Source organism: Hyperoodon ampullatus, assembly GCF_949752795.1.
Source record: "Hyperoodon ampullatus genome assembly, chromosome: 1".
Classification (NCBI taxonomy): Eukaryota; Metazoa; Chordata; class Mammalia; order Artiodactyla; family Ziphiidae; genus Hyperoodon; species Hyperoodon ampullatus.
Genome location: NC_136914.1, coordinates 182,200,453 through 182,226,362, shown reverse-complemented (window position 1 = coordinate 182,226,362; position 25,910 = coordinate 182,200,453). Strand labels below are relative to the sequence as shown.

At 46.0% G+C, this 25,910-nt stretch overlaps 1 protein-coding gene across 1 annotated transcript in view; it reads right to left on the bottom strand.

Annotated features, from left to right (window-relative positions):
• WDFY4 (WDFY family member 4) overlaps nt 1–25,910 on the bottom strand; it is a gene marked incomplete at its 3' end in the record, with an annotated part of 258,736 nt that overhangs the window by 118,726 nt on the left and 114,100 nt on the right. Inside the window, exons 32-38 of the mRNA XM_079708852.1 lie at nt 23,230–23,433; nt 22,389–22,503; nt 20,959–21,116; nt 17,847–18,085; nt 15,873–15,991; nt 14,215–14,400; nt 13,349–13,485 (exon numbers count right to left, since the gene is read on the bottom strand). Of these exons, the coding sequence (XP_079564978.1) occupies nt 13,349–13,485; nt 14,215–14,400; nt 15,873–15,991; nt 17,847–18,085; nt 20,959–21,116; nt 22,389–22,503; nt 23,230–23,433 (1,158 nt within the window). The remainder of the gene's footprint in view (nt 1–13,348; nt 13,486–14,214; nt 14,401–15,872; nt 15,992–17,846; nt 18,086–20,958; nt 21,117–22,388; nt 22,504–23,229; nt 23,434–25,910) is intronic.

Below are 25,910 nucleotides of genomic sequence, written 5' to 3'. Positions count from 1 at the left end.
GGTAGGAAGTCAATGAGTGTGCACGGAATGTCAAAAGAGGGAATGTCCAGAGCAGAACTGGGTGTTTAGTAGATGACAGAGGGGTGGGGGTAGAGATACATATGCAGATGGAGTCACAGACATAGATGTATTTTCTGATGCCCTAGGCAGTGGTCCCCAACCTTTCTGACACCAGGGACCGGTTTTGTGGAAGACAGTTTTTCCACGGACCAGGGGTGGTGGGGGATGGTTCAGGCTGTAAGGCGAGTGATGGGGAACCGCCCACCGCTCACCTCCTGCTGTGCAGCCCGCAGGCCTGGGGGTTGGGGACCCCTGCCCTAGAGAACTGGAATGGCACTTGACAACTGGCCCCTGCTGCTCTCCTCCTGGACCACTCCCGTGTTTGATCTCTGCGCTCCACTTATAAGGATCTCCCTCTGTTCTCAAATATACGAACTCCTTCCCACCGTTGATCCCTGGCCCTAGCTGAGTCCTTTTAGGGAGTTTTCATTCGCCAGGTGCCCAATGGCTACTCTTCCCTCTCAGCTTTATTATCACTTCCAACCTATGGCAATCACAAGTCAGTCTCCAGCATATCATCTATTGCCTTCAGATTATGTCACAATAGCTAATATTTTCTCATCTATTCCCTTTTGCTTACAGTCTATTTCCCCAAACTGAGAGCAGATGCCTCATCTGTCCCCCAACCCATATAGCAGATCCCAGACATAGAAGTCCATGAGTCAGGAACCATTTACAAGAAACTGAGTTATTTGTAGTGAGGTGGATGGACCTAGAGTCTGTCATACAGAGTGAAGTAAGTCAGAAAGAGAAAAACAAATACAGTATGCTAACACATATATATGGAATCTAAAAAAAAAAAAAAAAGGTCAGAAGAACCTAGGGGCAAGAAGGGAATAAAGATGCAGACCTACTAGAGAATGGAGTTGAGGATACAGGGAGGGGGAAGGGTAAGCTGGATGAAGTGAGAGAGTGGCATGGACATATATACACTACCAAAGGTAAAATCGATAGCTAGTGGGAAGCAGCCACAATAGCACAGGGAGATCAGCTCCGTGCTTTATGACTACCTAGAGGGGTAGGATAGGGAGGGTGGGAGGGAGGGATATGCAAGAGGGAAGAGATATGGGAACATATGTATATGTATAACTGATTCACTTTGTTATAAAGCAGAAACTAACACACCATTGTAAAGCAATTATACTCCAATAAAGATGTTAAAAAAAAAAAAGAAAAGAACTGATCGGACACTCAAGCTCAGCTACTCCTTCTATCACTCCTAATTGTACTAGTAGATACACTAGCACCCAAGGACCCATGAGCGGCCTCCCAGGCCCCCAGGCCTGGACTGCCACACTCTCTTTGGCTGTCTTCACTCTTTCCTCCAGGTTCATGCCCTCCTCCCTTCTGTGCCAGGCCTAGAGCCAAGTTTGCACCAACCCCCATTGACAACAGCAGAGAGAAGAAAATTTCAGAACTTCTGTTCTGAGACTTTTTTAATTAACCAAAATGGTTTCTCATAATAGATGGGTCCCAGGACGAGAACACGACTGTAACTTACGCGGCAGGCGCCTCGTGGCCGATCTGGGAGTGAGGACCTAGTGGTTGTGAATGGCAGCAGTGCCTTGGGAGGGCCCAAGACTGATTCTCCACTCCAGGACCATCTGCCGTTTTATCATTTATATAGTTTGGGACATTTCTGTCTTGTGAACTCTAAAGCGTTTTTGCATCAATGGATACGTTTAAGTTTTCAATATTCAAATTTAGAGAAATAAGCAATCAAAAAATGTGTTTTCCCTAGCCATAAGTCACAATTTTTAAAAACTGAAGGCCTTTCCTGGAATGATGATACCGTACCCAACCACAACATTAGTTTTTGGAATGCGGGTATACCTCACATTAGGAAATCTAATCTATAAAAACCTGAACCTCAAAATAGATTCCTGGATATAATAGGCCTTCAAAGTAAAGGACTGTATTCAGTTTTCAAAAGGATTCAACCCAGATTTCTTTAAGTTGCCAAGTTCCTAAATTAATTTCAAATCGGTTTTAATTTACAAAATATTGACCTATACACATTTTTTTTCCCAGAAACCCAGCTACTGTAATTCTTCTTAGATACAATATAATCTAGCTAGGGAGATAAATAACCAGACTACAAGGATTCTTTAAATATAAGGTCATGTGTTACTCATCTCTATAATCTTAGGACTGCTATGTCTTCAATAAATTCATATGTTGTTGAATTGCATATGATGAAGTAATTTATGTACCTTAAAACACTGTGGGTTGAGTTGAAGACTTGGACCTGGAGTTACTTTGAAATATCCCTCAGTGACAGCCATAATATAGGGTATACAAACACAGCCTGATTTTGTAATAAAATAAAATACTATAGAAGAGAAAGGAAAGAAAATCAGTAAATAACTAGCAGAAGGAGGTGAGAAGATCTAGTTAAACTTTTCTAACCTTTTCAGACTAGATGTTTCTGTCTTTGGAGAAGAAACTGAACATTCAGCCCTAACAACTTTTCAAAAGATGAGTTAGATTCGATGTGCCTTTCAATGGGCAGTGGTCGTGACCTTATGTTGAGAATATTCCATTGACTTGTGGAACTTCCATAACCCCAATGCCTGCTCTCTTGGAGAGGTTTCAAGCTATCATCTTGCTTCCCAAAACAACTGTAACCCCACTTCTTGTGAGGCTGAATGACCAAAAGTACACTCAGAGAGGTGGCTTTGGGCTGCTCCAAGGTGGCTGAGTGGCACCTGTGCTTTTGTGGAGCACTGTGGTGGAGCCATCCCTTAGTGTCAGTTATGGCGACCAGCAGGAGGCAGGACCATGAGCCAGCCATGGGATGAACTGAGTTACTGTCAGTATTAAATATGCGTTTATTGTGCGGACTTTGCACCCTTAATAAGTCATGATAGTGTAGACCACGTTAAGTTTTAAGAGTAAACAGTTGACATATATAAAATGGAATATTACTTAGCCATAAGAAAGAATGAAGTAATGCCATTTGCAGCAACACAGATGGATCTAGAGATTGTCATACTAAGTGAAGGAAGTCAGACAGAGAAAGACAAATATATGATATCGCTTATATGTGGAATCTAAAAACAAAATGGTACAAATGAACCTATTTACAAAACAGAAATAGAGTCACAGATGTAGAAAACAAACTTATGGTTACCAGGGGGTAAGGGGGGAGGGATAAACTGGGAGACTGGGATTGACAGACATGCACAACTATACAGAAAGTAAACAATCCACAAGGACCTACTGTATAGAACCGGGAACTCTACTCAATACTCCATAATGATCTACATGAGAAGAGAATCTAAAAAAGAGCGGATATATGTATATGTATAACTGAGTCACTTTTTCTGTACACCTGAAACTAACACAACATTGCAAATCAACTACACTCCAATAAAAATTTTTTTTAAAAAGAGTACACAGTTGAGAAGAAAATTCTGGTAGAGAAATTCTATGTGCTAGTTGAGGTAGGTACTTGCTGCACATTAGGAGAGGGTCACTGTTATGCAATTTTAGCAGAAGGATCCCCTGGTCAGGTCAGGGTCTCTGCTAGCCTAGCCACTGTCCTTTGCATGAATTGGAAAAAGGAGTCCCCTCTGGACAGACGGTGCCCTTCTCCCAGATCAATGCAGACCACACCAGAGCTCACAGCTTGCCAGCAGAGCTTGGACAAAAGTCAGGGTCCACCTTAAACTGCTCTTCTCTATGCAGAGCCCTGGCCCCGTGCAGGTGAGTTTTTCGGAGTGGTGCCACTGCTCACCACAGTCCAGCTGGCCTCAATCCACCACCGGTCATTGTGCAATGATGTCTGCCCCCACCCACCCCAGGACACAAGCCTCTCCTCTGCTTGGACTACAGCGACGTCTGCACCCACAGTGATGAGTAGCTAGTGGTTCTGCAGACTCTACTCATGGCCAAGCCCTGACATTGGTCCTCTCAAGAGGACAAGAGACAGTCTCTCTTAGGCCACTGTATTTCTCTCTGCATGTATCTGAAATCTTGTCCCCACATAACTTAGGGGCCTGGATCTGGCACCAGCTAAATCCATCCCTGAAAAATATTATCCAAGAAGTGACTGAAGAGGTTCAATATCATGAGCAGAACATTTTCCTCCTCACTGAACAGGTGACATCAGCTAGATGCTCAAATGACCCAGTGTCTTCAAGGGAGAAGATGGCAGAGGTGGCACCACAAGCGTTGAGATCTTGCAGTAAACTGTAAGCTTTAATAAAGGATGGGCATTCCAGGGTTCCATTAGGACTGTTTGAAGAAGGAAAGCTTTGGGCTTTGGGCATGGTGGCTTCTGTCTTGGGAGCCTCTTTTCCAGAAAATGTCTAGAGACTGTGATGTTTCAGGAAGGGTTCTAACCCGATGACGTTACTGTATCTAGAACTACAACACGCCCATTCCAGTTATAATAATTCATCAGAAACCAGGGGGCTGCCCTAAGAAAGCAGAAAAATGTGAACTTGCAACCCAGGACGGCTGGACCACAAGTCTGATCTGGGCAGCTTCCATCTTTCCTGTGTGTGTAGGGACACCTGCTCTGAGCAAGTAACTGATGATATTCCCTGAGCCTAACCTGATGGAAAGAATACATTGAAAGATTTGACCTAAAATGCCTTTAAAGGGCCAGCTCAGCTAGAGAATTTAAGTTACAGAGAGTTTTCAGAAAAAAAATTGGTTGTGAAATTGTTCAACACAAAGGACACAAACACACATGCTAAATAAAATGATCAAATAAGCACAAAGCACAATAGCAAATATATCAACTAAAAGCTCTGTCATACAGCACTATAACCTCGCAATGATTCAAACACTGAACAACAAATGGCAACTTTAATATATACCATTAATAGCAAAATGTCTGCTTTACTGAAGGAAAAAAACCAAAAACTATCTTGCTCTAAGCAGTTTTGAAATGAGTATTTGATTCAAAACTTCCCCTCTGCATATAATCGCATGCTAATTTACATTTTAATTACTTCCTGAGAAATCAAAAGCATTTGTTGACAGTAGAACATAATGTCAACTTCACGGTGCGCTGTTGGTGGATGCTTAATGAACTTAATTAGATAATTAGTGATGTTAATTATCCTTCTATTATGAAGATAAAGCTGTCTCACAAATGATGCACTTGGTAAAGAAACATCATTAAAGGTATCAGTGTTTGCTTTGTTCATTTACTTCTATTTTTCAAACTCCTGCAACAAGGGCTTGTGATAGCCTAGTAATGTTTAAGCCTCTTAAAATGGAAAAAGAAAAGCCACTGTTTCCATCAGCCCGATATTGTCCTTCCCCCTCATTGTGGATACTAACATTGTGTTGGTGACGGGGCTGCTGTTTCAAATCCCCTGCTGTAGGGACCTCCAGTCCATAGTCAGTTGTGGTATGGAGTTTCTGGTTCAAACCATGTCCTTCCTTTGGGCTCTAATATAAATTGCTTTAAGAATGGGATGTGTGGGTGTGTGTGTAAAGAAGAGAGATAATGAGAGGGAGTGTCCTGGTTGAGTGCCCAGAACACTGGAAGAAAACCTAAAGGGCTAATTCACACACACACACACACACACACACACACACACACCCGTTGCCCTGGCCTCGCTGCATTTCTATGACCCTACAGTGCTGTGTTCTCACCTCCACCACCAGGATGCTTTGCTGCCCTGGGAAGCTCCATTCTGCATATGGTGTTGGAAAACAGCTGTCTGCATGACCAAGGGCTATGATACATGATATACAGACTTTACTTTCAGTTGAAGTGAAGAAGGAAACTTCAGAGGTTTAAGAAATAAGATACTGGACTTCACCGTTTTTTTCTTTCTTGCATTCGAATACCACCACAACCAGAGCGTAATGGAAATCCCTTCTGGAAGTAATCCTAGTCCAGACACACCATGAAGAGCTCTGAGGCCAGGCTGGGGAGAGTGGCATTATTTTTAGGGTCAGTAATCTTGGGAAAAGCATCAAGGGAAAGTGTCATTGGCAGCCTCGCCCACCACAATTAAGAAAACCAAGATTCCATTTAGTACAAGATCTCAGTAACAATGCTCACGTCAGTAGAGGGATTTATACTTTACAAAGTCTTTTTTAAAAATTATACTTTCATTCGTTTCTGAGTGGTTTTATTCCTCTAATAGAGAGTCCCATTTAATTACTGGCTCACAAGACGTTTCCCCCCACAGAGCACTACTGGGTTTTCTAACAACACAGCATTGCGATTTCTCATAAAGTCCGTGTTTGCAGGTTTTCTGAATCATCACTCTTTTCTCCATGGTTTGCAATCGTTTGTCCCTCCGGCCCCGCTCCTCCCTTGATTTGCTGACACAAGCTGTCTTTCTGCCCTCCTGCCCTACAGCGAGGACGTATTATCAAGACCTCACCAATCTCTGGGTCCTCTCACCCCTTCAATTTTAGAAGTTCTCATGCATCTTCATTTTCCCCAAAATTTAGGCTACCTGCTTCCAAACAGCTCTCTTAAAGGCACATTCATCTCCTGGGAAAGTCTTTTTCTTTCTTGCCCAACATCATGTTGAATTTACAAGTTTAAGTAAAAATAGTCCCTGTGATGACCTTCTAAATTTCAGATTTTTAAAATTTCCTATACCTTCTTAAAGATTTTTGATTATAACTCTTTTACAGTAGAACATCTCTGGGAATTCTAACTTCCGTTTTCATAGCTGCTTTTTGACTTCCTTGGCTGGTCCTCTCAACTCCACCACTTACTTCCCCTTCATTTCAAAGCCCATTCTTTTCTATTTTCAAAAAACTCTTCTTAGCCCTGGGGTGCTCCTGACTCATGAGCCTTTTGCCCAGGTGAGTGAAATCTGAGGCTTCCACCTCAAGGGCTGTTCACCCCTGGACACAGAGGTGCCAAAACACCAAAACACTGAACTGGAAAGCATTGTGTCCCATCAGACCTCAACTTCCTTCCTGAAACAGGGGAGTGGGATTCTCACGGACTCACTGCACCTTCAGCCTCAGCAAGACCAAAATCTCTCAGCAGCAGGAGACCAATGCAAACACGCCAGAAAGCAAGACCAAGAGCAGCTTGATCACTCCCACAGTGACTGCTCAAGCCTTCCAATTCTGCATGCTTGCTTCCCCTGCAATTTTTATTTGGGTTCCATGACGTCTTTAAAGAGAAAATAAGTATACAGGAACATTTACACATGAAATGATATGATGTCTGGGATGCTGCTTCATAATTATTCTGTGCAGAGGGAGAAAGCGGGTAGGGATAGAGAAGAGACAAGATTGGCCAAGAATTGAAATTTGTGGAAGTGATGGATAGATACATGGGGATTCATTTTTTATTTTCCCTACTTCTATATCTGTTTGAAAATATCCACAATGATTTTTAAAAGAGATAATGGGTAAAGTTCTCAGAGTAGATGGTCAAAAATGTCATTTTCCTCACCAGGGACCTGAGCCAAGGCTGCTTTTAGTCTAGCTGTCACCCCATGGCTGGTCTCAGCCAGCATCTCATCCTCCACCAGGGGCAGTGCTGCTCCGTGGCTGCGGGTGAGTGATAGTGGGCCTGGGCACACATTCAAGGAAGTACCCAGTGGCAGGTCCACGGTCATCCTGCCCACACAAGTGTCCAGTCTCTGAGATCGTCAAGGCCCCCAGGCATGGGCACTGCTGGTTTTGCAGGAGGCTCTTGTGCGTCTGGGTGGGTGGGGGCCTCGCCCACAGGGCAGCCCTTAAAGGACCTCATGGGGCCTTGGAGTAAATGTTTAGTGCTTTCGTATTCTTGCCAGGGCAGACATAAAATTCTTGCAGAAACCTGTCTTTGGTATTTTAGCAACTGCAGTGTGCGACCCTCTGGCTTTGGGTGCCTTCTCATCCCCTTCTGTTAATTCTCACCTGGCCCTGGCTTCCCTACATGGGCCATGTCAACATTCTAATGTATGGCTTTGAAGACAGCAACTGGAAGCTTGCTCAGTTATCTCCAAAGGCCATGGAAACGTGGCAGACACAGAACCCGGCCCTGCTCCACCGGCTCTTGCTCCTCTATAAACCCTCTAAGTTTGCTCAGGTGAGGCACACATGGCCCCTGCATGAACAGCTGTCCACACACAAGGAAGGTGGGGTGAAATCTAGCTCATACTTTGCAGAACAAGACCTGGGTCAGGTGGCTGTGTGCCCCCCGCCCCAGAGGGGGTCCCACCTCCTTACAGGGTAGAGGTGGCCCTGTACTCTCAGCATCCACCCTCTGGTCCCCATTCTCTGCAGAGCCCCACAGAACCATCTGAATCACACACCTACCACAGCTCCTACACCTGGGCACACACTCTTCTCGTGGCCTGATTTAAGAGCCCCAGAGCTAGAGCCTCTGTCTTTGGTGGCCCTCATTTTTTTTTTTTTTTTTTTGCTCACACCAGCCTTGATTAAACACTTTCTCTTGTGTATTCTTTGGTTTCCACTGCTCCAACCACTGCCTTGCCTCCATCATCTCCCACCTGAATGATGCTACAGCCCCCAGCTTGTCCACTCCCTCAAGAACCCTAAACTCCAATCTAACCTATACAAACAGAAATGTGCCATTCCCCTGCTTAACCCCTGACCTATGGGCCCCAGTGCCGCCCTGACCTGCCTCCATGCCCATCCTGCCACCTGCAGCTGCTTTGCCCATCCCCCTGCTCACAGGCCTCACAACCCCTTCCCACCGGACTTCTGGCTCCTATGTCCCATGTGCCCATTTTCTGTTTGCTGATGTTTGGAAAAAAAAAAAAAAAACAGAGGGTGACACACTTTATGTTCTGGAATAATTTTGGATCCACAGAAAAATAATAAAGATACCACACAGAACTCCTGCTCCTGTCAGCCCTCACCTGGTTTCCCATGACATTAACATCATACATTGCCAAGGTGTGTCTGCTAAAACTAGGAAACAAACACTGGTTGTTGATGTTTTTTCAACTTGTTTTTAAACAAGAAAGTTTGAAGCTGAGCGGATGAGCAAAGCCGCTCCTACTGCTGTGAAGAGGGATGGCTGGCGAGAGTGTGTGCTCTGGATCCCTCCAAGCTGAAGGAGGCATGATGAAGTGGCTTCCTGGACACCCTGAGTTGTCCTGTGGTAACCCTAAGGGAGCCCAAGGTCCCAACCTCTGTCCCACAGGCTGACACCCACAGCCTTTACCCTGGTAGAGACGATGACTTCACGCTTTGATCCCAGAAGGGACTGTGATGGGAGTCAGGGGGAGAAAAGGAAGAAATAACATCTATATATCAGCCTTGCCTCAAAGTTCAGCTCACCTGCCAAGAAGAAAACATTTTCTACTGAAAATGAAGATAGGTAAAAGGCAGGAGGAATCGTACATCGTGTGTCTCACTCCAAGGAACAATTTATCAGTGCTATAGAGCTGTCAGCCACTGACATGATAAGGAATAACACCAAATGAATAATGTTTCCTCCAAACCCAACTCCTTTAATTACAAGCCCCTTCTTTCCAGAAGAGAGACAGAAGATGCAGAAACACCAATTTCATGCACTTGTGCCTGAATAATGTCTCCATGCTGCTTTTTCCAGATGGCGACCTTCTCACTGGAGGGACTAATGATGTGGGCATATTTAGGGAAAAACCAATAACAGAGTCTTTAACCTTCAACAACAAAAAGCGTGTTATACAAAATGTTCCTTGGGATACATTAGAAAATATCAATTACATTGCTCACCGAGGTGTAATCAGCTGTAATAATCAAAATTAATTTTTAAAAATAATTAAACAGACCCCAGGGCAAATAGTTGATGCTCTTATCCTATGACATCACAGTGTACATATGTACCTGAGAAGTTGTGCCTTCTGTTAGCAACAAAGGCATCTCGCGTGGATGAGTGATGGATGCGGGCTCTGAAGGCTAGTGAGTTTCATCCCACAGAAAGCGGGGGTGGGGGGTGCTCCGTGCAGCTCCCTACACGTTCTTTAAGAACCTTCTATGTACCAGGCACTGTGCCCAGCCCAGACTGAGTTACTGGTAGGAGATGTTGCTCAGTAAAGACGCAGCTTTTTTTTTTTTAATTAAAGCATAGTCCACTTTGTTTCAAAAATAATTTGTCTTTTAAAATTCCACAAGACAGTATATAAGCTGGAGAAAAGATACATAAATCAGGTTGGAGGTAAAATGGGGCTCAGTGAGGAAGGAAGAGGCCAGGGAGAGATACGTGTGGGTGTGTACACGTGTTTTGCAGAAATTTATCCCACTAGGCATGTGCAGTTTCACCACTTGGGCCATGCTTATCTCTCTGGCTTCCAAGTGCCCAAATGAAAGAGGAAAACATAATGGTGTCAGAAGTTCTGCTGTTTGAGTTGCTGTGGAAAAGCACAGTCCTTCCTGGTGTTAACAGCTGAGGGAGACGTCCCCCAAGGTTGTCCTCTCCCCACTGTAGTCCAACCACACTGGCCTTTGCTGCCCTATAACCCCCAGCACACTCCTGCCTCTGTGCCTTTGCCCAGTGGTCCTCCCTGCCTGATCACTCTTTCCTGGAGAGTCACAAGGCTCCTGTCCTTCCTTATTTCTCTGCTCTCACACCTCCCTGCCAGAGAGGGCTTCTGGCCACCTCCATCTAAGTGGCCCAGAACCTCTCTCATCACCCTCTCCCACTTATCCTGCTCCACTTTTCCTTATTGCAATTAGCACCTCAACATTTACAAATGTATTTATCTTTTTATTGTCTATCTTCACCTCCTAGAATGCAGTCTCCATGAAAGCAGAAAATATGTCAGTTTTCCTCTCTTCTGTAACCTCAGTACTTACAGCAAGGTACAGAATAAGCACTTAATAAAATTTGTTGAATGAATGAATAAATGGATGGATGGATGAGACCTCAACTGATGTAGAAGACAACATCTTCAGCAGCTCGCCTTCACCAAAGACAGACAACTTCAAGTATTCCTTCTTCCAGATCTCTCGATGTGAGCCAAGAGCAAACTGTTATAAGCCATCTGTAAACCTACATGGCCCCATACATTGCTGTTTACTCAAACTTCTTTCAGATGGGCTGTTTCTCAACAAATCTCTCCAGGACTCGGAGGCACTGAACTGTGCCAGTGCCAGTGACCTTGCGGGGGGTGGGGGGTGCCACTGGCTAGACACAGCATCAATAGCCACAGGGGTTCCCATAAAATGCATGTCCATGCCCAGTGTCTCAGCTGTCCCTTCCACAGCTGCCCAGCCAGACTGACCTGACCTCCTGGGAACAATGCTAACTTGGTCAAGGAGTAGATGCTCCAGGGAAGCCCAGGGAAGAGGGGCTGGACCCCTCCTGCCACAAATGGCACTGGTCAGGAGCAAGTGCTTGGGCACAAGTGGGGATGCTCCTGCTTCCAGTGCTAGGTGCAGCTGTACCAAGTGTGAGATGGTCTTGTCTTGCCCTTGGCAGAGAGGGCTATATAGGAATCTTGTAAAGCACTTGCACTTTCCAAGTGCTTCCACATAGTCCAGTGTAAACAGAGTACATTCCCAGCTGTAAACTCAGGAATTGAGGCTCTGAGAGGTTTTGCAGTTGCCTAAGGGTGTGCTCAGAAGTGCAGGGACTATGAATGAAGATCCTGTCTCCACTCTGCCACTTCCTGGCTTCAAAGACCTTGACTTTTTCTTTCAGATTCTATTTCACATCTATAAAATGGGACTAATAATAGCTGTGTGATGTCACTGGCACGAGATCTCAGTTATTCATTCAGTCAGCCAGTAAGTCTGTGGACAAATTTAATGAGTAGTGTCTTCCACAAGCCAATGCACTGAAGACACAGCCTGCCCTCAGCTCTGAAGACCAGGGGGCCGGCCAGCCTAGTCAATTTCACTTCCTGTCTTTCATTCTGTCTTCAGGCTCTTTCTCCATCTGTCCTGAAGCCTATTGCTCCTGAACCTTGGAAAGAAGAAAGCCCCTTCTCCTGGCAGTCTGGGCACTTACAGGCAGCCCTTCACTCCTCTCTTCTCCCAGTATCCTCTCTTCTCCCCATCAAACACTGACCACAGTGGACAACAGACCTATGGTGGCAGCAGGGCCCAGATTCTGAGCACGTGGGATTTGGAGTGAACCTCAATCTCCAAAGTTACACGGGCAGAGTTTGAATTGTGTAATGTGTCTGTCAACCGTCTACCCCACTCCCTGGGAAATCCCTTCCCACAGTTTCCCACAGTTATTTGACCCATTGCGCAAGTCAGGAAATAAAGACTCAGGGGAGTTAAGTGAATCACAAACCAAGGTCTCTTGGGCCTAAGGCCATGCCTATTGAATGACCACCTTCTGCCTCTGAAGGTAAGTCGGTGACCACATCATTAGAATATATGACAGACTGTATTTTCCAAGGAGAGCCTCAGCAATATTTCCAGGACTATGGGCTCTTGAAGAACCTTGTCACTTCCCTACCAGGATGTAAAGTCTATTGCCCTCCCCATGAACCTGGGCAGAACTCTGTGCCTTTCTGGACCAAGAAGGACTGCAGCAGAGGTGATGCTGCATGGTTTCCAAAGCTGGGTCATGGAAGGCAATGTGGCCTCCACCTCTCTCTCTCTCTCTGTCTCTCTCCATTTTTCTCTCTCCCCTTCTCCCTCCCTATGGAAATTTATCCCTTAAAACCCAGCCACCAGGTTGTAAGGAAGCTCAAGACACATGGAGAAGCCATGTGTAGATGCTGCGGCCAACATCCCCAGCTAAGGTCTCAGACTAGGGCCAGCAGCAACCCCCAGATGTGTGAGTAAGTGAGCTTTCCAATGATCCCAGCCGAGGCCCCAGACATCAGGGAACTGAGACACCCCCAACCCCTGCTGTGCTCCAGATTCCTCACCACGGCATCCACAATCACAAAAACATCATTGTCAGTGTTACCGAGTTTTAGGATGGTTTGATATGCAGCTTTAGAGGCATGGACTAGAAAACCCTAACAGCTCAACCCCACATGGTCGAGAGGATCCACCACCATGTCTCCCAACAATGACACCAACACTTCTGTCCCCCTTTGCTGCGCCCACACACCCAGCTCCTGCTGAGCTATGGGTTACGGCTCTCTGAGTACACCTGACTCAAAAAGAGAATGGGAACAACGATTGGTTTGGGTTTTAATGCCAAAAGGAACAGCTGCTCTTGGCACTCAAGTGGAGCCCATATTCGCTTCTGGTTAAAGCTAACCTAAGACCTGACTCCCACAGATGTAGCCTCAACTGGGAAGCCATATGCATTACCCGTAAATGCTCAGAAGAACATGGAGTTAGATTACATCCAGTGACAACAGAGAGAGAGGACATGATACATGCGGGTTTGAAGCGAATTCCTGATGTTCTCTAAGGAAAAGGGGTCTGGGCTCACCTCTGCTTTGCACTCAGGGTTCTTGGTCTGCCGCCCGGGCATCAGCCTCATGGCTGAGGACAAGCTTCCACTCCACGAAGGGACTTTGCTGTGGTGTCTGACACTTGAGCGACTGGCCAGTGACTTCTTTTCAGATGCTGGCGACAGAGAGGCAAAGACCATCAGAGGTGAAGTTAAGAGGGAAACAAACACACACTATTTCTACAGCTGGCTTGGCTTTCAAAGGGCAAGCCAGGGGGCACAAGCCCAGTGTGTCTGCCTCCAGTAAGGAAAATGGCCCAGGCTACAGGTTTGAATTACTGTGAACTTCGTGATGCTGAAAGACTTAAAACAATATATGAGCCATAACTGGAGAGTAATGACCTCTTTAAAAAGAAACTTAACCATTATTCCTACAGCTGCATTGGCTAATAGAGTAAAAATGTTGAGTCACTTGTAGAATGCAAGGGAGGTTAATATCTTTGGGATGAAGAGTTTTACTTGGAACATGAATAACCTGAGGCTCCAGGTCACTGCATAACTTGGCGCAAGGTTTCAAACCTGGTAGGTAAATATCAGGGCAGGACCTAGCACCCTAAGTTCCAGAGCCCAGGCTAGAGCTCTGACATGGTGGCCCTTCCCTCTGAGAGATTACTAGAATCTGCTGCTTGGTTGGAACCTCTGGCCTTCCTTTCACCAAGATGCAAAGCAGCATTCATTCTTTGTGAGCAAAGATTCATGACGCTTCAGTGATATAAATCCCATCCACCAGAGGGATGAGACACAAGGTCTGGTGTAAAAGGCTTTGGGCCCTGAGTGAAACCCTGGGGGAGCCTGGTTCTATGAGACTCAGAGGTTCCATTCCCTGAAGCCAAGTGGACAGAGACCTAGGTAATGCTGCCAGGCCTTGAGCATCATCTCTTCCCAGAGTGGGGTGACCTCCTCAATCTTCACTTCACTCTCTCCAGGTTTCACAGAAAGATCAGTCTTGAAGTTATCCTCCAGCTCCTGCCGTCTCTGTGCCACGAGCTGCTGCCAGAGAGTCTGAACAGTCTTCTGGATGTTGTGCTGGACTAATGGAGAGAGTACATCACACAATCAGGACAGCCTCAGTGCTTCTCCCAGAGACAGCCAGGAGATGGCATATCATGGTTGTTTTTATGTGCATCATTCTTGAACATTACCCCAGCTTTGCAAACTCCAGCCAGATAGCAGTCAGTACGTGGAGATGCAGGACTGATAACAATGCTACCAACATCCCTGTGAGCTGGCCTCTCCCCGACCTCTACCACCAAGTCCTGCCTGTTTCACATGACCCCTATTCAGTTATATACCAAACAGAGAGAAACCTTGTGTAAGCTCTAGGTAACAAAATAGCTCCCCCCAAAAGAGCTCCTTCCAACCTTGACTTTTATGTTGGCCCCTCAGGGGAATAGACACTGAACCCAAGACTGTGCCCAGGGGCCCAGGAACCAAGCCAGTCCTCTCTCCTGGCACTGAATCATGCTTCCAACTACCTACCCACCTCAGTGCCCTGGATTTGCAGAGAGACAGACGAACTTACCAAGCCAGTTCTACCTGCTATACCCCATAAACATAATCCCCTGAATTGTGCCTAACTTCCCTCTGATCTTGGGTCACTGAGTCTGCTCTTTGGTACCAGCCTCTACAGTTTGTTTTTCTCACCCTAGGGGGATGGACATTGCTCAGTCCACTCTACTAGTTAAATCCCAAAACGCAAATGTTCATGTTGTAATTAACACTGCAAGACAGTAAACTCTAAACACACAAGATTTTTGAGCACTGGCTTTGGGCACCTATCTGACCAGAAAATAAGGATCCTTGTGCCTACCACCTGGCGTCACAAGATATCACAAGATAAGTGGCATAGCTGGCAAACTAAAGTGGTGGAAGAAGGTCTGCTGAGGCTTCCTGCATCAAGAGGGAGAAATCTCTCAGACACATGGATCTTGCTGCCTTTTTTTTTTTCCACAAACTGCCATCCTTTTAACTTGATTTGATATTATCGTATCCAAGAATAAACTCCATTAAGCCAGAAATCTCATAAAGTAATGAGCTTCTTTACTCTATTCCCATTTTCTAGAGAAGAAAGCTGAGATAGATAGGTAATGGCTTGAACTGAGTGATATGGCACACCAGTTTCCACATCTAGTGGTCCAAAGGAAAAGTCAAGAGACCAGCTGAGAAGTGAAATCAACTTATAGTGAGGTTCTCTAGTATTTTAGTACACCAAGTCCTTAGTCTCACCAAGTCTCACAGAGCTTTCTCCTCATCTATCCATCCATCCATCCATACACCCATCCATTCTATTTCTTGTATACAAAGACCATTCCAATTTTATTCTCTATCAGGTTACCTTGCTGTATTACTACATTGTTCTAGGATTTCCTAGGACGTCTTCTGTCTTTTAAGAATCTTAGTAATATTTGCTTCCTTATCTTAGGAAGAAAAAACTGAAGAATGCAACCCTAGCAGTTACCACCATCTTCTACTCCCCCCAAAATAAACAACAAATAAAATGTACCATTGCTCAAGCTTGGAAAGTCTTCTCTTTTTTCTCTCACTTCTTCATTTGGAGAAAGAAAGACTTGATGATAAGGAGTCATTCTATGCTTGGGTTCCAATCCAAATCCTTCTGGATAACTAGTAGACAAGAGATTGTTCACTATGAACTCCAGTTTCTTTGAGATCATTCCATTGTTCTTTATCACAAATAATTATCTTGCAACCTCAGTACATATCAATATGAAGAAAACTTGTCTAATCAAGTTAAAGCAAACACGTATGACAACTTCCATGACAGGTATTATACAAAAGCATTTTAGAAAAAAAGAAAAACATCTTCTCTTTGTCCCTATCTTATTAAATCCAATCTATGCTCCCAAACAGACCTCCTCAACCTCTCCTGGTTTATCCATCATGAGAACTGGTCATTTCTTTTTGCACTGAACTCTGCCTTTGCTTGGCACTAATCTCATCCCTCATGGAATGGGGCCGGGGCCAGCTTCATGGGCCTGTGACCTGTGCAGCTATGTATGGTCCGAACTCAGAAGGGTCCCATGCTTGGGCTCTGCTGTCACCATCTTGAAATGCTTAGTAATTTTTGAATAAGAGCCCCGCATTTATACTCTGCTGGAACCCTACACATCAGGCAGCTGGTTCTAAGTGGGGTGAAGTGGTTCCCCATGGACCATGTGCTCCAGAGCTCCTGGCCGTGTTCATGTCCAAGTACCCTCTTCTCTGGGCCCCTCACCCAACCAAGCAGAACAGACACTCAGTACGAGTTTGTGGATTGAACCAAAAATGACAAACAAGGAAATGAAAAAATAACCAGCATATAAGGATGTCCATTCTTGAAATTTCCAGAATAAAGTCCCTTTGGACTTCGGAGGCCGCTTTGCTATACAGAGGGGAGGGCAGAACTTCAAGCACACAAATCAGCTGGCATTCTGCTCCTCTTACCCATGCTTCCAGTATGGATAGGGCCTAATTCTTGAAATACAGAAAAGAAAGAAGCACTTCCCCAATTTAATCCATACACTGAAAATGGATTATTTTATTTCAAACAAATAAAAAGGCAAATACCTCCTCTGGGCTAGGAGTGTTTTCCAGTGCTTCCCAGAGTGTTTTTAGACAAGTCAACTCGTGGTTTGTAACGTTCAATAGTCAACTCAACAGGATTTGGGGGACTTTTTTTCAAGTAATCAAATTTGTACTGGGATAAACACAACTGAGAAAAGGACAAGAGTAAAGTGTAATATCTCATAGTCCTCTCTTCCTCAACATGGTTCTATTAATAAGAGATAATATTCTTAGGCAGTATAATGCCAAGGCACACATGATGTATGATATATACCTACTACCACAGAGAGAGAGAGAGAAAGTGCACATACACAGAAAAATCTAACGTTTTCAAACTTTGAACTTCAGGAAAGGGATTTAAATAGCTTTATTTAATAATTTAATAGATTTGTATTAGTATTTCTTATACAAGGATGCTTATGGATGTCATTTTATATCACAAATTGTGTGTGTCTGTGTATGTGTGGTTTCTTCGTTTTGTTTTTTTTTCCCTGCAAGCAAAATTATTCCTGGCTTGCATGATTTAATTTATTATATATTTTCCCATTCTAAGATTTCATTTATCAAAAGTGAGTATTTCTGAAACCTGGCTGCATCATAAAATCAATGTATGTATTTAATGTTGGAGTTTTCTGCCTGCCTCTCCCCACCCAAATTAAATCAATGAAGTATCTTACAGCCTGAGAATTATGGAAATATGTTAAATTATTATTTCATGATGCTCCTAGCTGTTCAGTCACATGGACAGGTTTGAGGACTACTTACCATATTATCAAATATTGCACATAATTTGGACAACCAGATAAACAAAAGGATTGTATCATCTATAATTGATCGACTTCAATCGAGTGTCCTCTAAAGCTTTCTTTCCTGCATTGATCACTGGCAAGCAAGGAGACAAGTGGGCAGCTCTAACCTTCTTGCACTGAGCAGCAGAAGACAATGCATGAGACACATGAGGAAGCTGGCGTTAGAATTATAGGTGGCAAAGATAATGTCCCAGTGTTCCTGAAGAAAGCCCAGGATGTTGAGAAGGCTGAGGCATTCGGAGAGGGACTGCTGGGGCTTGGAGAGGCAATAAAGAATGACTTTATTTAAACTGCTGTATAGAGCACCGATGACAGCTTCCCTCTGAGCAGAGGCGTTCTCGATGACCTGTGTCATAAAATAAACACACACAGACACATACTTGTGAACACTTTGAAGTTTAGATACCAACCCAGTTAACTGTGAAAATGATACAATCTCAGATTCTTTTCTGTATTTCAAAAAGTGACATTTCTAAAATCAAAAAGGACTACCTTCCTCAACCTTGGAGCCTCTATTTAAGTGGATGACCAATAAAGGGAATTCAAACGTTTAAATTTACCAAAAATTGGTGTTAAAAAATTAAAAGTTTACCACAGTCATATTATGTAAAGTAGACATGGGGACCAGAGATTTCTGAAATACTGGTAACATGGTTGACATTCAGTATATAAGAACATGCTATTAATAGGGTCTAGTTTTAAAAAATGTTATTAATACTAGTTATCAGGTATAGATTGTTACAGTATTCCAGTTATCATGCTAAGCATTTTTGCATTTGTTTGCATATGTTTACATATATTGCCTCATTTAAACATCATAATGTCGTAAAGCAGACACTAAGATTATCCCACCTTAGGGATAAGAAGGCTGAGAGTCTGAGAGGTAGGAGAGGTAGGTGGTCAGCAAGAGTCAAACCCACACCAGACACGTGAGCCATGCTGTTAACTACTATATCTTCTAAAGGAGATGTGCATCCAATGGATTTTAGTTCATGACAGATTTAGAGGGGGAAGGCAGAAGGTCCTGATTTGTGGCCTTAACACTGAAGCCATCCATCTGTTTGGCTTCATTGAAAAGATTCCATAGAACAAAAATTATGTGCAAAATGTTTCAGTCTATTAGAAAGTTCATTTGTTAGTTACAGATTGCTCTCTTCAAATCTCATAGGTAATGCAAGTCTTTATACTAATTAAGTTTTATTTAAATCTGCTGGAATTTGGGGTTCATGGTTTTTTTTTTTTTTTTTTTTTTTTTTTTTGCGGTACGTGGGCCTCTCACTGTTGTGGCCTCTCCCGTTGCAGAGCACAGGCTCCAGACGCGCAGGCTCAGAGGCCATGGCTCTTGGGCCCAGCCGCTCCGTGGCATGTGGGATCTCCCCGGACCGGGGCACGAACCCGTGTCCCCTGCATCGGCAGGCAGACTCTCAACCACTGCGCCACCAGGGAAGCCCGGGGTTCATGTTTTTATCATCATCCTCTCCTACTCTACAGATGGGTCACATCTTTCAAACTGAGGTTAAGAGGTGTGCGAGTCACAGGCAGCGAGCAGGAGAGAAGAATGGTAGATGTGGGCGGTGAGAGTCCTTGGGCCTGGCATCCTGCTGAAGACATATCAGCCCCAGGAGGCACCAGCTCTTTGAATATTAGCTCTGAGTATTTGCTTAGACCGTTGGGGAGCTGCTATAGATTGAATGTTAGTGTCACCCCAAAATTCATATGTTGAAACCCTAGTCCCCCAGTGTGATATATTTGGAGATGGGGTCTCTTGGAGGTAATTAGGTCATGGGGATGGAGCTCTTATGATGGGATTAGTGCCCTTATAGGAAGAGATAAGTGAGAGTTTGCTTCCTCACTCTCTCCATCATGTTGAGGATACAATGAAAAGATGACCCTCTCTAAAACCAGAAAGAGAGCCTCACCAGACAACAGATCTGCTGGCACCTTGATCTTGGACTTCCTAGCCTCTAGAACCCCGAGAAGTAAATGTTTGCTGCTAAGTCACCCAGTCTATGGTTCTCTGTAATAGCAGCCCAAACTCGCTAAGCCAGGAGCTCAGTGGCTACTCTCATTTTCAACACGAGCTCCCAAGAGTCTGATTTTAATCCCCTCAGAGCTGACAAGGGATATTTCTCCCTCTAGGAGTTATTCTTGAAGAAACCTCTGAATACATTCTTTTCAGGTTGCCTAGAACTGTGCATCAGCCAGACTGACTATCAATCTAGGAACTGTGTCAAGGCCCAGTCCTGGGGTCTGCAGGGGACTCCACAGACAGAAGGGTGCTGGGGGCACTGATGTCATTGTCTCTACGAGGCATGAAGAGGAAAGAGAGGGGCTCTCCTGGATTCTGCCACAGAGAATGCACTGAGAGCTGCAGGCAGGAGCTGCTGGAGTCAGATTTCTGCTTGGTAAGAGAAAGCGCTTCCCAACAATCACAGGTGTCCTGCTGACTGGAACCCCCTTGTACCATTGAGAGCTCCTCACACAAGGATGGTTCAAGGAAACAGTGAATGGCCACTTGTCAGGAAAGGTTTCCAGAATGAAATGAGAAGGAAGGACCAAAAAAAGGGTTCAACTCTAGAATTTTGAGATTGTTTGAGTCTTTGCATATGCCTGTGTACAATGAAGAATGTGTACACATGTGCACACACATACTTACATCTAGGTGTATCTACAGGCATGCACCGGCATGCATAGGTATGTATGTAGATGGAGAAAGAGAGAGAGAGACAGGGAAAGCACATGCGAGAAAAACAGGACCAGGAAAAAATAGACTCTTTCTTCAAATTCAAGAAGGCCCAAATATGACAAATGGAGGTGGATTTTATAGAAGAAAATGAAATGGAACTTTTGGAGATAAAGACCTTTTTCGCCCTTTGTTGATGAGGAATAACAATAATTAAGATTAAACCAACATTCACAGTAAAGACCCAAAGAGGGGTGTGCAGAGTCTAGGAGGTGTCTGTGCAGGGGGCTGTGGCCCCTAATCACCGAGATGGATCTCAGGTGGCCCAAGGTGAGAACACTGCAGGGTGCTCAACATCTACTAGGTATTAACCTGGGCGGTAACGGTCCTCCTCCTTCCTCCCACCCATCTCAGATTCTATTTCCAGGAAGGAAAGCAGGTCAATATGAACCAAGTGGACAGCAGCCAGCAGTGTCATACAGATACCTGGTGGGTCAGCAGAAGCCTTACCACCAGGGCCAACCTGAGGTTCTTACCAACATTATGTGCTCCGTGATGAAGAGAAGGATGTGCCTGGGGTCTGCTGAGAACATTCCACTGTACAGCTTCTCCACCAGCTTCTGGATGAAGTGGGAGATGCTGGCAAGTGAAGGAGCAGCAGCAGCTTCTGCATTTGGCTGAGGCTCTCTAGTACCTGGGGGTTGGGGGAGGGTGACAGACCAAGGCTGAGAAATCATCGGTCTAAACTGCCTTCTCTCCACAACAATCTCCAAGCCCCTCTTGGTAACCAACCACATCTTACTCACTTCTGTACAGCCCACTGTAACCCTGCGTGTACTCTGTTGCTCCAAAAATGGGGTCTTATATACAATAGGTGCCCAATGAACACACATTTATTCAAAGTAAATCAATCTTGAACAATCAGTGATATAAACCAAATGGGGAGGAGGCAAGTATAGAGCAGTATTTCTTCCAGTGGCCATTTGGAAGAAGAGTGGGTGAGAATTTAAGGCATAGGGTAATGGGAAGGCTGTCATGGTGACCCAAGGCCCTGCTGTTATTTGGGCAGAGGATGAAGCTGTAAGGTCGGGTCATCTATCTGTGCTCACCAACACAGCAGGCGTTGTGCTCAGACATGGATGCAACGATCTCAGTTAATCTTTAAAGCAACACTCTAAGTTAGCCATGACTATCCTCCTCACTCACAGGGCCAGGCACCTGCCCGGAGTAACACCACTGTCCAGTGACAGAGCCATGCTCAGAACTGGGCTACCAAGCTCACGCTTTTCATCACTCCACTACCCTACCACACTTCAGATACCCCAGAAACCAGATACCTCAGAAAAGTCAGGGCTTCTGCACTGTGGGGCAAGAGGAGTCCAGAAGATGAGCTGTATCACTAAGGATTCCATGACTCAAGAACCACAGAAAGAACTCTTGTTTAATCTTGTCGGGAAGGTACAGCTGCCTCGGAACCAAATGTTCTGAATGAAGTTTCAGTTTGAACTTCTTAGGGGCAATGGCAGCGTCTTCACCCAGGTTCATTCATTTAAGAAACATCTGCTGTGCCCAGGCATAGGTGAGCAGAAGAATGTTAAATTCAAGTTGACATCTTGACTCCCCTCATAGGAAGAAGAAAATTCTACTGAAGCTAGAGGCGAACTGATTTTGACTCAGAAAATAGGACTTTACATCTCTGACTGACCCAACAATGGCAGGGGTGACATGCAAAGTAGTAAGTATGCCATCCCTGGGGTCTCCGAGCAAGGTCACTGAGCTCTTGTTGTGAACAACAAGAACAGGTGGAGGGCATCTTCCTGTGGTTCCTAAAGCACCCTACAGTCCTGCAGCCTAGACTTCCTCTAGAGTCCTGGGGTCAGTGGCTGGCGGGATTGTGACTGTGCTGCTCAGCTGTCAGCAGCTTTGTGTCATGAACAGGAGGAGCAAGTCATCCACCCCCACTCACCTCTAAGCATTGGTGCCTGACCTCCACTCATCACGTGAAATATTTCCATGGTGGAAAGCAAGACCTCAGATTGAAAGTCTCGCTTCTGTTGGCCGGTGGCATTGTCTGGAGAAGCCTGGAAGTAAACCCTGGACTAAGACAGCAGCCACATGGCCACGATGTCCACTCAGTGCCCACCAGGTCCCTCTGCCTGGCCCATATGCTAATACTGCCACTGCTGGGAGTTTGGGCTGCCAACAGCTCACAACTGCCCCTTCTCTGGGGCACTGTCCTCTGCTGACCAAACTGCCTCAACCGGGAAGCAATGCCTACTTCCTAGGGCAAGGAGGCAAGGGGTGGGGGGCCCACAGCCAATGACCACCTGTCAGGTGCCTTAAGGTGGGGCCACCTCTGGGATGCAGATAGCACACTACTGCTCTGATCCAGGCTACTGCTGAGACCACATCCTGGCTAGGTTCTCCCCTGTTCTCCTCTGCATCCCTTCTCTGCTTTCCTGAGAGCACCGCCCCCCAAAAAGTACTTCCACAAAATCACTGCCTCAGGCTCTGCTTCTAGAAACCTGGCTAAGACCTGCCCTCATTCATCTATTGACTTGCTGCTTGGTGAGCTCCCTGCTCTGCCGGGGCCTGTGGTTTCCGGGGGACGCCCTCCCACCAATCACTGCAGTGCCAGGAGAGGTTCCTGACCACCAGCCAACTGGCATGGACAGGCCTGGATGAGCTCTCTCAAGAGATCAGCCCTCAGGTCTCCCTGGGCACACCCTGCCCTCATGGTGCCCATACCCTCCCGGTGCCCATGCCCTCCCACAGCACAGAGCCCAATGACACCCTTTCCAACCCACCTCCAGGAGCACCTCCAGCGGCTGCCACTGCTTGGGGTTGGGAGCCCCAAGCAAGAGATCCCTCAAGAGTAGCTGCATGAATTCCCTCAGCTGCTTCCGGGTGGGATGTGACTCAGCAGGAGCCTGCAGACCCTCCTCAGTGCTGTTGCCTTCAGGCTCAGCCTCAGGACTGCTGGTGTCCTGGGTAGACTCAGTCACGGCCCCCTCAAAGACAAGACAACCCCAACATGAGCGGCCTACCCTGCCTCAAAGCACTCTCACATCCACCTCTGAGGTGTGCATGGTGGGATTCTCATCAAACCCATTAACGTGTAAGGAAACTGAGGCTTCGAGGAGGTAGGCAGCTCGCCCAGAGTCCCAGGGCTCAAAGATGGCCTGCTGTGGCCTCCGAACTCCAGATGGGTGGGAGTGTGGACAGAAGCTGGGCACAGAGCAAGAGAGACCTGCAGTGCTCAGCGAGGAAGCCCAGGATGTATCCCGTGCAAAGCACTTCCCTCCTCGGTGCCACAGCTCCCCATCAGTCAAATAGTAGTGATGGAAAGGAACACACAAAGATGTGTGAGGATGCAGTGAGAAATAGTGCATGTAGCAATGCCTGACCCTGGTGTACAGTCAAGATAGCTGGTTCCCACCTTCCTGTGGGGCCCTCACCTTTACTGCCTGCCAGGCTCTGCTGATGTTGACAGATAGGACCTTCAGGTGGGAAGAGAAGTAGGACTTCAGCCAGTCCTGGCGTCCAAGTCCCTGAAGTGCCTTGGCCTTCACTTTCTCAGTTTTACATTTATAAAAATATTGGGAGATAAATGAGATGGGGGTCATTAGCCCAGATACATCCTGGAAGACATGGAGATGCTGGGAGGCCAAATGACACGCCCAAGGACACACGGCCAGGGATGCCTGACTCCTAGCCCATGAACTTTTCATTCAAGTTTGTCTGTTGGTTTCTCCCTTGGCTCATTCATAAAATTAATGCAGCAATTCTTAATTAAGCCATAAAATGAATTTAACAGCACCTAGGGAGGTGATGACTGCATTAATTAGCGCCATGCGGCCTTGACTGGAAAGATGCCATATAAAATCATAGCAAATAGAAACCCTTTTGGCCACCAGCCTTTTGCATGCAGAAAGTCTGTCATGTGTTCTGTGCAACAAAGGCCTTTTGGAGCCGACTTGGAGCTGAAACAAGGCAAGGAGCTATGGGGATAAGAGCTCTGGAACTGGGGCCTGTCTCATCCACAGTAGGCTGGGAGGTGACTCTGGGCCAGGCCCTCCCTCAGGCAGGAACTACTGAGCGTGGGGAGGCAGAGCCCTGGGTCAGAGTGTGCTCTGTGGCTCCTGGTGGGCAGCCGGCTGGAACCCTGACTCAGCAGATGGCGAGCCTGGCCTGTAGGCGAGGGGCTGAGGTGGGGATCTGGGCTGAGAAGGTCAGGCCGTTGACTCCAGGGCCCAGCCCGCTCCAGGTGGGGGGAATGGTGAGGGGCAGTCTGTAGGGTTGCCTGCCTGGCCTCTGGGTGGGGGTCCCATCCCCCACCCCCTTCAGTGCTGCTCACAGTGCCTTCCTTCGCTCTTCATTGCATCTTTTTTTACTTACTTTTCTAGTATGTTGCTTTAGTTGATATTAACCCATCAAACTATTTTATCTTTTTGCAAATCTTCTAGTCTTTACATTTTGTCTTTTTATTAAAACTAAATACTCCGATTTTATTAAGTCATTTAATGTTATTTTAAACTGACCGATGGAAAGGACATGGGCTTTGGGGTGAGAGACTGAGGTGTAAATCTTGGTTCTGTCCCTTATTAATCACATAAGCTGTGGCATGTTTCATCTCCTCAACTCTTTTGTGAGATGGGTCTCATCGTCCCACTAAACCGGGAGGAAACCAGTCTGTGCCGCTTCACCTCCCTGAATCTCCCCTTCCCCTTTAACACCTCCTGCATCAGGGTATGTTAGGGGATGTGAAGCACCAGGCTCAGGGCTGTTGCAGGTGCTCAGGAGATGGAGGCTGGCACCATGGATACATTTCTAGAAAAGAAGAGCTACAAGAGCAGGTTCATTCACTTGGTCATTTAGCAAATAATTACAGAGCAAATATTACCTGACCTCACTGTGCTTGGCATGGCTTCCAGACCCTCTACTTACCAACATGCCTAGCGTGTTCCTTTGGCTACAGGTACTGATTTGTAGACAGGCGTGGCTAATTCACTCCCCCTGGCTGGGTCGCACCTCCTATTCTATCACGGCGGGGCATGAGCAGATTTCTGCTCTTCCTCCTCCTGCACCTGCCTTCACGCCTGTCCTCACCCACTCCTCTCAAGTCCCCGATGCTCTTAGCCCACTGAGTCCCCTGCTCGGCTGGGACTGGCTCTTGCTCTCAGACTCACTCACATCTCTTCCTGTAGCGCCCTCTCTACCCCCACACCCACACTTTGTCCTCAAGACCCAGTTGGTCCCTCTGCGCTCCCAGCTGGGCCTTGGCAAACCCTCTGATTGAAAGATGCTGTGGCCTGTAAACAGGACAAGTGTGCTGCAAAGAAGATGGGACACTGTGACAGTTCCACCCCTCCCCCGGCTGGGGCACCGGCCGCAGGTTTCCTGGGGTGGAATCTGTTGTTTCATATGATCATCAATGTGTGGGTATTCCATATAAAATTGGAATTGATCTACCATCAAATTTCTCATT